This window comes from Oncorhynchus tshawytscha, linkage group LG19 (assembly GCF_018296145.1).
Source record: "Oncorhynchus tshawytscha isolate Ot180627B linkage group LG19, Otsh_v2.0, whole genome shotgun sequence".
Lineage (NCBI taxonomy): Eukaryota > Metazoa > Chordata > Actinopteri > Salmoniformes > Salmonidae > Oncorhynchus > Oncorhynchus tshawytscha.
This window is the reverse complement of record NC_056447.1, coordinates 45,785,236-45,799,419: the sequence shown is the minus strand read 5'-3', so window position 1 is coordinate 45,799,419 and position 14,184 is coordinate 45,785,236. Positions and strand designations below refer to the sequence as shown.

The 14,184-nt window shown below is 42.9% G+C and overlaps 1 protein-coding gene across 2 annotated transcripts in view; it reads left to right on the top strand.

The window, feature by feature from the left end:
- The window catches only part of met (MET proto-oncogene, receptor tyrosine kinase), a 90,564-nt gene extending 82,215 nt beyond the window's left edge, over positions 1-8,349 (top strand). For both annotated transcript variants that reach the window (XM_042301757.1, XM_042301756.1), the window contains 4 exons: positions 2,004-2,113; positions 2,400-2,565; positions 4,921-5,057; positions 6,120-8,349. In XM_042301757.1, coding sequence (XP_042157691.1) covers positions 2,004-2,113; positions 2,400-2,565; positions 4,921-5,057; positions 6,120-6,363 — 657 coding nt within the window. In that variant the 3' untranslated portion in view covers positions 6,364-8,349. The remainder of the gene's footprint in view (positions 1-2,003; positions 2,114-2,399; positions 2,566-4,920; positions 5,058-6,119) is intronic.
- The last annotated feature ends 5,835 nt before the right edge of the window (positions 8,350-14,184 follow it).

The following is a 14,184-nucleotide window of genomic DNA, read 5'->3' as shown; positions in this document are numbered from 1 at the left end:
ACTCACCAGCAGCAAGAGCGAAATCATTGATGTATACAGAGAAGAGAGTCGGCCCAAGAATTGAACCCTGTGGCACCCACATAGAGACTGCCAGAGGTCCGGACAACAGGCCCTCCGATTTGACACACTGAACTCTATCAGATAAGTAGTTGGTGAACCAGGCGAGGCAATCATTTGAGAAACCAAGGCTATCGAGTCTGCCGATGAGGATGTGCTGATTGACTGGGTCGAAAGCCTTGGCCAGGTCAATGAATACGGCTGCACAGTATTGTTTCTTATAGATGGCGGTTAAGATATTGTTTAGTACCTTGAGCGTGGTTGAGGTGCACCCATGACCATCTCTGAAACCAGATTGCATAGCGGAGAAGGTGCGGTGGGATTCGAAATGGTCGGTAATCTGTTTGTTGACTTGGCTTTCGAAGACCTTAGAAAGGCAGGGTAGGATAGATATAGGACTGTAGCAGTTTGGGTCTAGAGTGTCCCCACCTTTGAAGAGCGGGATGACCGCAGCTGCTTTCCAATCTTTGGGAATCTCAGACGACACGAAAGAGAGGTTGAACAGGCTAGTAATAGGGGTTGCAACAATTTTGGCAGATAATTTTAGAAAGAGAGGGTTCAGATTGTCTAGCCTGGCTGATTTGTAGAGGTACAGATTTTGCAGCTCTTTCAGAACATAAGCTGACTGGATTTGGGAGAAGGAGAAATGGGGAAGGCTTGGGCGAGTTGCTGTGGGGGGTGCAGTGCTGTTGACCGGGGTAGGGGTAGCCAGGTGGAAAGCATGGCCAGCCGTAGAAAAATGCTTATTGAAATTTTCAATTTATCGGTGGTGACAGAGTTTTCTATCCTCAGTGCAGTGGGCAGCTGGGAGGTGTTCTTATTCTCCATGGACTTTGCAGTGTCCCAGAACCTTTTGGAGTTTGTGTTGCAATAAACTGCCAGTGTATATTGGTTTCTAACTTCCCTGAAAAGTTGTTTTTGTGTTGGTTAAGGGCAGTCAGGTCTGGAGAGAACCAAGGGCTATATCTATTCCTGGTTCTACATTTCTTGAATGGGGCATGCTTATTTAAGATGGTGAGGAAGGCATTTAAAAAAAAAAACAGGCATCCTCTACTGACAGGATGAGGTCAATATCCTTCCAGGATACCTGGGCCAGGTTGATTAGAAAGGCCTGCTCGCTGAAGTGTTTCAGGGAGCATTTGACAGTGATGAGTGGAGGTTGCTTGACCGCTGACCCATTACGGATGCAGGCAATGAGGAAGTGATCGCTGAGATATTGGTTGAAAACAGCAGAGGTTTATTTAGAGGGCAAGTTGGTTAGGATGATATCTATGAGGGTGCCTGTGTTAACGGCTTTGGGGTGGTACCTGGTAGGTTCATTGATAATTTGTGCGAGATTGAGAGCATCAAGCCTATATTGTAGGATGGCTGGGGTGTTAAGCATGTTCCAGTTTAGGTCACCTAGCAGCACGAGCTCTGAAGATAGATGGGGGGCACACACACACACACAAACTCTAGTCATACAATCACCTTTATAAGTCATAGTGTTTTGGCTGGAATAATGACTGATTTAGGCCATTGCAGCTGAAACATTGTATATTTAAGTACAGGAATAAAGCATGGGAGCAGCATATACTGTAGAGATGTAGGGTCTTCATTTGATCACCCTGTTGTTGCAGGAAATGTCATGCACAGCAGACATGCAAACTTGTAGTGTATTCAAGGTTTAAATGGCTTGTAAAGTTTAATTTCCACTTAAAATGTTCAGACTTAATTTGCCCTACCAAAAATGTATCAACCCCTACAAAAATTACATTTAGTTATAATCCACACAATACTTCACACTTACTGTTGCTGTAGGATTATTTTCCTGCTGTGAGAAACTGGTCAAATTAAAGTCCTACATCTGTATCGCATGCAGGCCATTCAGTCTTTTATGGCCTAGCACCAGTGGATACATTTGGGATGTGCATATCACCTAAACACATCCTTCCTTGTTTTCCCAGAACCCAACAGTGAAGGACCTGATGGGCTTTGGTGTGCAGGTGGCCAGGGGCATGGAGTATCTGGCCAGCAAGAAGTTTGTCCACAGAGACCTAGCTGCCAGGAACTGCATGTAAGATCTGGAACCAACTGTCAAATGCAATCTCAGACAGTCAGTGTGTGGAAGTGTAGTCACCATTGTAGGAGAGCTAACGCATTGAGAGCTAATGCATTGTCATGCCATACAATCATGCATACTTTGAGATGTTTTGTTTTAATGGGTGCCATTTTGCTCCAACCATTACAGGTTAATAACACTCTAGTAAGAATGTGTGAATCCAACATGGCTGCCAGTTTCCCCTAGCTCTGTAAATCTCCAGTAAGGCTGTGGTTGAAGCCGTCTCTCTCTCCTCTGCTAGGCTGGATGAGAGCTACACAGTGAAGGTGGCAGACTTTGGCCTGGCCAGGGATGTGTATGAAAAGGAGTACTACAGCATCCACAGCAAGAGTGGAGTCAAACTACCGGTCAAGTGGATGGCCCTGGAGAGCCTGCAGACACACAAGTTCACCCCCAAGTCAGATGTGGTGAGAGCCTACACACACACACACACACACACACACACACACACACACACACACACACACACACACACACACACACACACACAGACATGCATGTACACACACCATTATCCACTCATTAATTCACTTACAGTTAAGTGATAATGCCCGAGAAGCCCGTGTTTGGAGGATATATTGTCTTGGACCGGCAAATCGTGCCAACATATCCTCAAACACCGGCTTAGAGGGCATTATTGTCACGATCGTCGTAGTGAGGAGACCAAAGTGCAGCGTGGTGTGAATACTGTACATTCTTTTAATGTAGATGAAAGAACATGACGAACACTAAACAAACAAAATAATAAGACGAACGTGACTGCTATCAATACTGTGTGCAAACATGCAACATCACATAGACAATAACCCACAAACCACAATACAAAACAGGCTATCTAAATATGGTTCCGAATCAGAGACAACGACAAACACCTGCCACTGATTGAGAACCATATCAGGCCAAACACATAGAATCAGACTAACTAGACATGCAACATAGAATACCCACTCATATCACACCCTGACCAAACAAAACATAGAAACAAACAACTCAAATAATGGTCAGAGTGTGACAATTATCACTTTTATACAACGCGTTACCAACATATTCAAATAATGACTGACATATTTTCATATTTTCATTCATTTTCATGAATGTATATATACCATTTCATCCTTCCATGTGATATAGTCCTGACACAAATCAAGGGTGGCTACCCAAGCCAGTTGGTCGTTCATTCTATAGGTTGCCAGAGACACAAACCGGTTGTGAAGTCCTTTGGTTCTATACCAATGGCCGCGACCCAGTCGTTCGTTCTAAATGTTCCCCCTTGCTTGCTAGCTAGCCAACTACGGATAACACAGTCACTTCAAACAATGAAGAAAAAATAACAGAAAAGTAGCTGCATTTGCATTTGTTTAAGATGTTTGCTAGTGACATTTATTTGGATACATCCACAACAATGAGCTGATGATGCACGATTTTGCCTGGCATAGAAAATGTGCTCTCTCATCAGGACATTGTTCAGAGGAGTTAGCCAACGACATGGCTAACACAATCACTTCAAACAAACTGGAAAGACAGCAAACTAGCTCCATTTAGTTTCGTTTGACCTGTTTTTCTAGTCTAACCAAATGCTAGTCTAAAAGAAATGAGACATTATATCTCAATGCCTTTTTCCAGTGTAGATCAAGTTTATAAATTGCCTGGTTGGGCTGATGAGACAGTGGAACAGTGAATAGGCATTTCAACGTCATAGCCTTAGCCGGTGGTTACTTGTGGAATTGACACCGGCTGGAATGCGGTTTTAACCAATCAGCATCCAAGATTAGACCATTCTCTTATCTATTCAAACTCACACACACTATTACTCTACTACCTATACACACACGGACACAACAACACACACACACACACAGAAACGCACACAGTATCGATGAGAACCTATGATAATCAGCATCAACCTTAATCTTGCCTGCTACCCTCTCAGCCCCACTCCTTCTTAACAAACCACCACGCTTACTGTTTAATCTCTGGTTAATGTACAGTTTCTGTTTATAAGGTTAGCCTGTATATGCTACAGTTTCTGTTTATAGGGTTAACCTGTCTATACTACAGTTTCTGTTTATAGGGTTAGCCTGTCTATGCTACAGTTTCTGTTTATAGGGTTAGCCTGTCTATGCTACAGTTTCTGTTTATAGGGTTAGCTTGTTTCTGCTACAGTTTCTGTTTATAGGGTTAGCTTGTCTATGCTACAGTTTCTAGGACTCATAGGGCTCATAGGACTCATAGGACTCATAGGACTCATAGGACTCATAGGGATCATAGGACTCATAGGACTCATAGGACTCATAGGACTCATAGGGATCATAGGACTCATAGGGATCATAGGACTCATAGGACTCATAGGGATCATAGGACTCATAGGACTCATAGGGATCATAGGACTCATAGGACTCATAGGGCTCACAGGACTCAGGGATCATAGGACTCATAGGACTCATAGGGCTCACAGGACTCATAGGGATCATAGGACTCATAGGACTCATAGGTATCATAGGACTCATAGGGCTCATAGGTATCATAGGACTCATAGGTATCATAGGACTCATAGGGCTCATAGGTATCATAGGACTCATAGGTATCATAGGTATCATAGGACTCATAGGACTCATAGGGATCATAGGACTCACAGGTATCATAGGGCTCTGGTCAAAAGTAGGTCATATTATAGGAAATAGGGTGCCATTTCAGACACAGCCTGTAAAGTACTGTGATGTGATCTGATGTGTTATTGGTCCATTTGGTGTTCCGTGTTTCAGTGGTCGTTTGGCGTGTTGCTATGGGAACTGATGACCCGGGGAGCCCCGCCCTACTCGGACGTCAACTCTTTCGACATCACAGTGTTCCTACTGCAGGGGAGACGCCTGCTGCAGCCAGAGTTCTGCCCCGACGCACTGTGAGTAGTGCAAACACATGACACACACACAGACACACAGACAGACAGGACACACACAATCTTGCACACACACAAACACACATACATGTACACTCTTCAAGCTTATACCCCACCACTCCCAGACATAAGACTATTTTATTTTATTAAGAAAAGTGCACACACACACACACACACACACACACACTCCCCTGTCTTTCACCTTGACCAATGTACATAGAGGCATGGCTCAGTGCTTCTCATTGGCAGAGACATTGAGATGAACAGAGGCCCATTGTTAACTTAGGTACTGCATGGAGAGAAAGAAAGATATGCAGACAGGGAGAGAGAGAGAGAGAGAGAGACAGACAGACAGACAGACAGACAGACAGACAGACAGACAGGAAGAGGGAGGGAGGGAGGGAGGGAGGGAGGGAGGGAGGGAGGGAGGGAGGGAGGGAGGGAGGGAGGGAGGGAGGGAGGGGGAGGGAGGGAGGGAGGGAGGGAGGGAGGGAGGGAGGGAGGGAGGGAGGGAGGGAGGGAGGGGCAGGTAGTGGACAGGGGAGAGACCAACAGAGAGGGAATAGAGAGAGACAGAGAGAGACACCGACAGGGAGAGGTGGGCAGATATGCAGACAGAGGAAGGGGGAGAGACAGACATAGAGGAAAAAAAATATATATATATATATATATATATATAGAGAGAGAGAGAGAGAGAGGGAGAGAGAGAGGCTATAAAGCATGTACAACTACTGAAGTTGAATGTTTAGAAAGGGCACTATAGAGTGAAATCCTCCCTATCTTACCTAGTCTTTGGACAACATTAGGTTTTTAATGGAGGACGTAGATCATAATACAGATTCAACCAAGCGGAGCACGAAACAGAACAATCCATAACAATTCATCTATTCATGAACATTGACTGACAGAGAGTATTTCCAGAATTAATGGGGCCTTGTAACATAACTGTCAAACTTAATATGGCTAGTGGCTACTAGACACCTAAGTAAGCCAAATATAAATACCTAAAAACTATATTTCATGTGCATTTAATCTTAACCCCCTCCTCTAAATCCCACCCCTCAGGTATAACGTGATGGTTGAGTGCTGGCACCCTAGACCGGAGCGAAGGCCTACCTTCTCAGAGCTGGTGTCTCGTATCAAGTCCATCTTCTCCAGCTTCAGTGGAGAGCACTACATACTTCTCAACACCACCTATGTCAACATCGACAAGATGACCCCCTATCCCTCACTCATTTCCTACTCCTCATCCTCGTCCTCTTCCTCCACCCGTCAGGGCCACCCCCTGGAGCGAGACTGTTGCACCTGATGGGGGATGGGGGTGGAGAGAGAGAGAGAGAGAGAAGAAAAGAAAAGAGTGATGGAAGAAAGGAGAGGAAATGAGATGAAAGGAGGAGAGGAAAAATAATGAGCTTGACAGAGAGAAAGAAAGAGGGAGTAAATAGTGGGCTTGAGGTGGTGAAGACTTTGAGTCACTGGAGAACGAGTGTATGTGACTAACAGACAGACACTGGACAAACTCGCTGACTGAGAAAAGACAGTTTGAGGATACTGACCTGTGCAGTGCGTTCAGTACGTATGTAATGTGTATATATACTGACCGATGAGTGTACGCTTGAGGCCTTTATGAACTGTGAGGATGACCTTGGTCTGCCTAGAACATAGAACATGCTCTAGAATATCTAATGACCTTTGACCCTGGTATGACCCTGGAGCCTGAGTTCAGGAGGTCAGGCCTCTTGTCTCTATCGCAGACAATTTGGAGACATGAGAGAACCTTTTCAAAGAACAAAGCCTCAAGAAGCACATTGTGTGTATGAAGTACAAGTGAAGCACCCATGATTTGAACAATTCCCTTCCCCAACGAGGGGACCAGTGGATTTTGGAGACATTTCTGCTTGTTACTGGGTGGCATGTGCTTAGAGATATGGCAAAGTGCCAGGCTCCAGCTCTTCTTTTTCTCTATGTCAATGAAAGGTGGTGTATTGTAAAGAAACATGTTACACCTTCCTACTGTCACTGAATGCCCCTCTCCTCCCACTTCTCCTCGCATTCCTCCCTCCAAGCTCCCTGCGCACCGGGACTGAAGGAAGACAAATGATGCCTGCTTTGCCATTACAATGTGTGCTCCAGCCTCCAGGTGATGTTCTCAATAACTGAGGTGGTGAAGAGTAGCTGGCAAGAGGACCAATCTGCCACCCGGCCCGTGCGGTGTGTAGCAGCTACACTGGATACTTCTTATAGTGTAATAATCTTTGATGATTCCCTTTTGATGTGCTTCGTTTTAAATGTCTCGCTGCTTTGTTGCCGTGAGTGACTCACCTATTAGTAATCTGCAGATGTTTCCCAGTTGAAAAGTGTTTATTTTTTTGTATTTTGGTAGGTAACACTGACTTGAAACGGCCTGTCATAATGTCTACATAGCATGTGTCATAACGGTTTGTGAAAGCTCAGCCTGAAAACGGACATCATCTTTTTGACTTCAGACAGTCAAATGGGGGAAATTGGAGACACGTTTGAACGTTTGATGCGTTTGGGCATCATAATAATAGTGTTATGTCAGTTGAGAAAAGTACTTTTACTGTCAATCATGATAGTATTCGTACAATAGCTATGTCAGCATTTTGAAAGACCACTTCAATGTTAAAATGTTACCATTTTGTCTTTCCTTTGTGAAGCGTTTGGCTTTTTACTATGACTGCTGTGATGTAATTAATGATAAGGCCAGCAATGGACAGATATGAATGTTTGTTCAAATAAATGTTTAAAATGCTGTACTATATTTTTTAGAATGCCTTTATGATGAAAATGAGCCTCAATCAATATTGGTCCAATGGAATGCAATAACTGAGCAGTGGTGCCACAACAATGAACAAGTCCACTAAACTAACTAGAACAACCACTGCCTTTTGTACAAAATGATATTAAAAGGATAGCACCTTTGTGGAGGTGTCTTCTATATGTAGGATTTAACTGGTAAACGTGTGTGTATATACTTTATGACAGGTGACCGTTGTAGGTACAGCACAGTACAAACAAACTAAAGATACTGTACAGTCATTGAACAACTGGAGCTAGCAGGTTCACTTCCTTCACTATAGACTTCTATGTTTTCTATTGGTAACTAAATGGCTTGTAAATTCATAAATTGGTCCATGTTTCTCACTGTCTGTGCAGTGTGAGTGTCTGTATGAGCACTGTTACGGGTTCGTCTATGAAAATAATGATGGTACATATGTTGTTAAGTCGTTATGCCGTCTGACGGTCTCAGTGTAATAAAGCTATATTATCAGTGTGAAATATCTTATCATTGTCTGTATGTACATCCTTTAGTTTACCAGGAAAAGTACATCTCTATTTACAAGGGTGACCTGACGGTGAAATAGTAATAGAATGGTGTCATTATAATGACTACTTTACATCATCTACCTATAGGGTGCATTTCGTAATATCTGTCAACTAAGGAGTCAATGGGTTTCAGTTTCATTTATGCAACAACAAAAAATACCATTATTTAAGCAGGGAGTCATGCTGAGACCAGGGTCTCTTTTGCAGATGAGCCCTGCATGAACACATCAAAACCAGGGCATCTCTTGAGGTTGAGAACTGAGATAGAGAACAACCTGGAGGTTCTTGCTAAGAGCTGGAGAAAAATAATGTTTTATACGTGCCCAGAATACTGAACATTTTGTTGGGGTGAATGACCCTGTCAGTGGACTGGGCATTGGACTGGGCATTGAGGTTGATTGGAAGTCCTGTTTGGATAACATACAGAAAGTACAACAGCCTTATAGGCTGTACATTTTGTGTCTACCCTATTTTTGTGAAGTGGTGAGGTGACCCAGGAGCATAGAAGAGAACCAGACGAGGAACCAGTGGTTTAGAATAAACTGAAATACTTTCCTGGGAAAAAGTTCAACAGTAGGTACAAAGTAAAACTTGGGAAAACAACAAACAGTATGACCTGATAACTCCGTGAGGAGACAGATGCACACAGCAAACAAATCTAGCTTCTGCAAAGGGTCAAGAAAATCATAATTAGTAACTGAAAACACCTGTGTCATTATCATCTCTAGGGCGGTCTCTGCCGCCCTCTGGTGACAGGTGGAAACATGACAATTTTAGCTTTGTCTTCACTCCTTCAGCCTTCTCTGCTGTCATTGGCTTGTTGTAATCTCTGACCTCTCACCTTTCTTTACCCTCTCCTCTTTGTATTGTTGTCTAGGCGAGCCTGACATCTTCCTCTGTCTAGCCTGGCCCAGTGATCGAAGCATTCATTGCAAGGCTTCCTCTCAGTTACTTGGAGACCTCGGGTCGTGTTCATTAAACCCTGAGCAATATATCTTTACTCTCTATCTGTCTATACAGTAGTGACCCACTTGTCTTAGCTAAAATGTCATCATATGAAGATAAATAGAGGAGGGAGCCTCTCAGTGCTAAAGCTCTTCAACTATGTACTTATCAGTTACTCTGGAATGACTGGAGCCTGCACAATGTTTCCCTCACCCTCTCACCCCTCCCTCTCTCTCTCTCTCTCTCTCTCTCTCTCTCCCCCTCTCTCTCTCTCTCTCTCTCTCTCCCCTCTCTCTCTCTCTCTCTCTCTCTCTCTCCCCTCTCTCTATATCTCTCTCTCTCTCTCTCTCTCTCTCCTCTCTCTCTCTCTCTCTCTCTCTCTCTCTCTCTCTCTCTCTCTCTCTCCCCTCTCTCTCTCTCTCTCTCTCTCTCTCCCTCTCTCTCTCTCTCTCTCTCTCTCTCTCTCTCTCTCTCTATCTTTCTCTCTCTCTCTCTCTCTATCTTTCTCTCTCTCTCTCACCTCTCTCTCTCTCTCTCTCTCTCTCCTCTCTCTCTCTCTCTCTCTCTCTCCTCCCCTCTCTCTCTCTCTCTCTCTCTCTCTCTCTCCCCTCTCTCTCTATCTCTCTCTCTCTCTCTCCCCCTCTCTCTCTCTCTCTCTCTCTCTCTCTCTATCTTTCTCTCTATCTCTCTCTCTCTCTCTCTCTCTCTGTCTCTGTGTTTCTTCCTCCTTCTCATTTCCCCTCTATTTGACACACACGCCAAAAGAAAGAACAGGTGGGCAAAGCTCAGGTATGTGACTGTGTGTCATGGGATTAGTCAGCCCGTTTGGAATGCAAGTCGACTTGACTGCTGCTAGACACACTACACCTTTCTTCCCCTCTTCTGCCCCATGCCAACTGATAATGAACCTATTCCACACTCTCAGCACACATTCTGACCTGAGTCAACACACACACACTCATTAATCCACTAATGAGCTTTGGAAATATGCATTGGCAAGAGAGTGAGTTGGGACAACTCCTCATTCCTATTCTTTATCAAACAAACTCTCATAGTTTGAATATGCTGTTTTTCTTTTAGAGGAATATACATTATTCTGATCATTGAATCTGTTAAGTCAGTAGAGAACTGTATCCTCAAGCTGTGTTTTTTGAGGGATGTGTATGCCCCCTATTGGTACTCTGCAGCTCTTGCAGCTAAGTACAATCTAATGTTTTCGTCTGATTTGCCAACTTAGTATACATTACAGTAAACAACACATAAGACCATTTCACACAGAGAGAAAGGCCTCCTCTAGTCTATATAACAATTACAATTCTGCCCAAATATTTCACAATTCCTAGGTTCTACATTTGGATGAGATTAGGTACTTCAGAACCTTTATCTATCCATAATTCAGAATTTGGCCGTAGACCTTTGGATGCACACATCTCACATACCTACAAGCGGTTGGATCTTGGCCTGAATCACACATTCCTCCCTACCCACACTCTGCTCTAAGCCAAGGTCATCCAACACAACCACAGACATGAGCTGAATATTATGTCATTGTTGTCTGCCATGGCTACAGGATTCTGGCTGCCATTTTAGATAATCAGTTAGGATGCGTCCCAAATGGCACCCCATTCTCTTTATAGTGCACTACTTTTGACCAAGACCCATAGGGCTTGGGGAAAAGGGTGCCATTTGGGGCGTAACTTTAGACTGCCCCTGGTGGAAAGTGAAGAAGACTGCCGGGTTGGGGTTGCAGTTCATCTGGATATATCACTCTTGGTACCCATGTTAGATGGAATATTCCAGGCTTTGATCTGCCAGACTTATGGATGTCAACCATTTTAATTATATGATATATTGCCACTACTCCTAAAAAAATACAGATTTTGTCATGTAAAATAATTTTATTTTAAACAAATGAAAAAGAAACATGTAAAATGAAAAGGAATGCCCAGGGAGTATTGGCACAAGGCACATCCAGACTGTTCCACTGCCTCCTCCCTCTACCAGCTTTCAACACAAAGGCTATCATCTGGGCCGGCAAGAATAGAGGTCTAGAGGTGTGGACACATAATCTCAGTTCCCTGATGGCACTGTCTCTGACTACACTTTGATGCCGGGCCAAAAACAGTTCTCACAGTGATACTCAGAAAGGAGGAGCAACAAAAAAGCACACAATTGTTAAGAATTGTAATATTGCAATGATACTGTATCCAAAAGTTCAGCAAATCCTGTCAACTCATCCCGATACTGCCTACCTCTTTAATATCTTCTCTGATTAACCATCTGTTGAGTTTCTCCACTGATGATTATCTAAAGCGGGGTGGTTGTAATGGGTATCTGGAGTGACTAATGAGTGACTTGAGGGTGAGTCACAGAGGCAAGGAAGAAACACATGGTACTGTAGAAAGACTACAACAATGTACTGCAGAAAGACTACAACATGGTACTGTAGAAAGACTACAACATGGTACTGTAGAAAGACTACAACATGTTACTGTAGAAAGACTACAACATGGTACTATAGAAAGACTACAACATGTTACTGTAGAAAGAATACAACATGGTACTGTAGAAAGACTACAACATGGTACTGTAGAAAGAATACAACATGGTACTGTAGAAAGACTACAACATGGTACTGCAGAAAGACTACAACATGGTACTGTAGAAAGACTACAACATGGTACTGTAGAAAGACTACAACATGGTACTGCAGAAAGACTACAACATGGTACTGCAGAAAGAATACAACATGGTACTGTAGAAAGACTACAACATGGTACTGTAGAAAGACTACAACATGTTACTGTAGAAAGACTACAACATGGTACTGCAGAAAGAATACAACATGGTACGGTAGAAAGACTATAACATGGTACTGCAGAAAGAATACAACATGGTATGGTAGAAAGACTATAACATGGTACGGTAGAAAGACTATAACATGGTATGTTAGAAAGACTAGAGAATCATAAGACTAGTATCATTATCGCCCCTTTCACTGTCAGCAGCTCAGTAATCAGAGATTAGTAGTAACACTGCCTCTCAAAGTGCACATTAACAAATATACAGGAGTTTTAGTGTCGGCTCCTTCCTTCACACGAGCTGGCTGCACTCTGAGTCACTTTAAAGAAATAAAGAAATGACGATCTATGAGAGAGACTGAAAGGGTTAGGGTTAGGCTACTGTCGGTCTTTACTATCATTAAATGAAGACTTTTAGTTTTTATCAAAGATTCTCTGTAATTAGTATTACGCATTAAACTGATTAATCATGTAACTGTAATTAACTAGGAAGTCGCGGCACCAAGGAAAATATTCAGATTACAAAGTTATCATTTCCTAAAATAACTTTTCAGATATTTTCATATCTGATCCATAGTCTTCTGATTAATGAATTATTTACTTTACCTCACGTTAGTCTCATTCCAAACATCGTAAATTGTTGGTTATCTGCACGAACCCAGTCTTCACTATGAGTCATCCATACATCAATTGTCTTAAATAATTTATTTATTACTAACTAAGTAATTCACAGAAATGCATAAACAAACAGATAGGGGAATGTGCCCTAGTGGGCTAAACCGGCATGGCGGCTTGTTAGACAAAAGGGAAGTGGGGGTCGACTGAGAAGTCACGACAGAGTAAATAATTATAACAAATTAAATGCTAATCCTTTGCACATGAACGCTCACTCATTCGGGAACAATTGCAATCGATATATATATTTACGCTCAGTGTGTCATCTTGATCGCTGTTGAAAAGTTTGTTTCTTTTGTAGAATTGTCCGTCTCTCTCTCTCTCTCTCTCTCTCTCTCTCTCTCTCTGTTGTGGTTATAGTGGATAGTTCAGAGTGACATTCATTCATGTTATTGTAGAATGGATGTTTTGGCGGTTGTCGTTCTTCGCGTTTAATGATACCGAATTCCTAGCTGCAGACTAGTAATTAATATCAAAGACTTGTTCTTATTCTGTCGGTATCTATAGTCTAAGAGTTTAACCACGTGGTATGGTTAAAAGATTCAGCAATGGTCTGCAACCTTTGTACGCCCGTGATTGAGAGAAACATGGTCTGGTGATGATTTCTCAAAGTTGGGTTTCGGGAATTGCAGAAAAGGGCTGTCCCAGGATGCCTGACTAACTGGGCTCAGGGGCGGTCCTCTGATTTAGTTAAACTCAAAAGGGAATTGGAGTTTCCTTCATTAAACAGTCCAAAATCACATCACACAATTTTACAAACAGTATCATACTCACTCATTCATATTATACAACAATTAGATGTAAACCTCATTTCTGAGGCTATTATATAAACAGCGTTATGGCAATGTGGCCATACCGTGTCCCATGAGCTTCCCCAAAATGTAACAAATGGACCAGTTCGTAGCTGGATTCTTCACCGATACCTTGTCCGGACATGAAATTTGTTCGGACCTCAAGTTCTGTGAGGTGGAAGAAATTCCTTTGTTCTCTATGAAAATTCACTCTGTCTCTTATACTGTGTGGACATGAGGCAGGGTCTTCTCAGGAATTTACAACCTCTCTCTGACCACAGCAGCTAGTTGAAGGAGGCAGGGGGAGGCAGGGAGAGGGGGATGGGCTTGCTGTACCCAAAGAGGGCAACGTCATGACACTACTGTAAGTCTTTTTCTTTTTTTTACAAAAAAAACTTAAGTTAGGAGTGTTCTCCTTGCATGGTATTAATTCTAAAACCTGTAAACAGGTGTGTGTGTGTGTGTGTGCACGTGTGTGTTCTAGACAATCTGATAATTCCATGTTCCCAAACTTTAACAGCACATGACCGCATATTGACACTAGAAAATGCAGAAGTTCCCACATGGAAA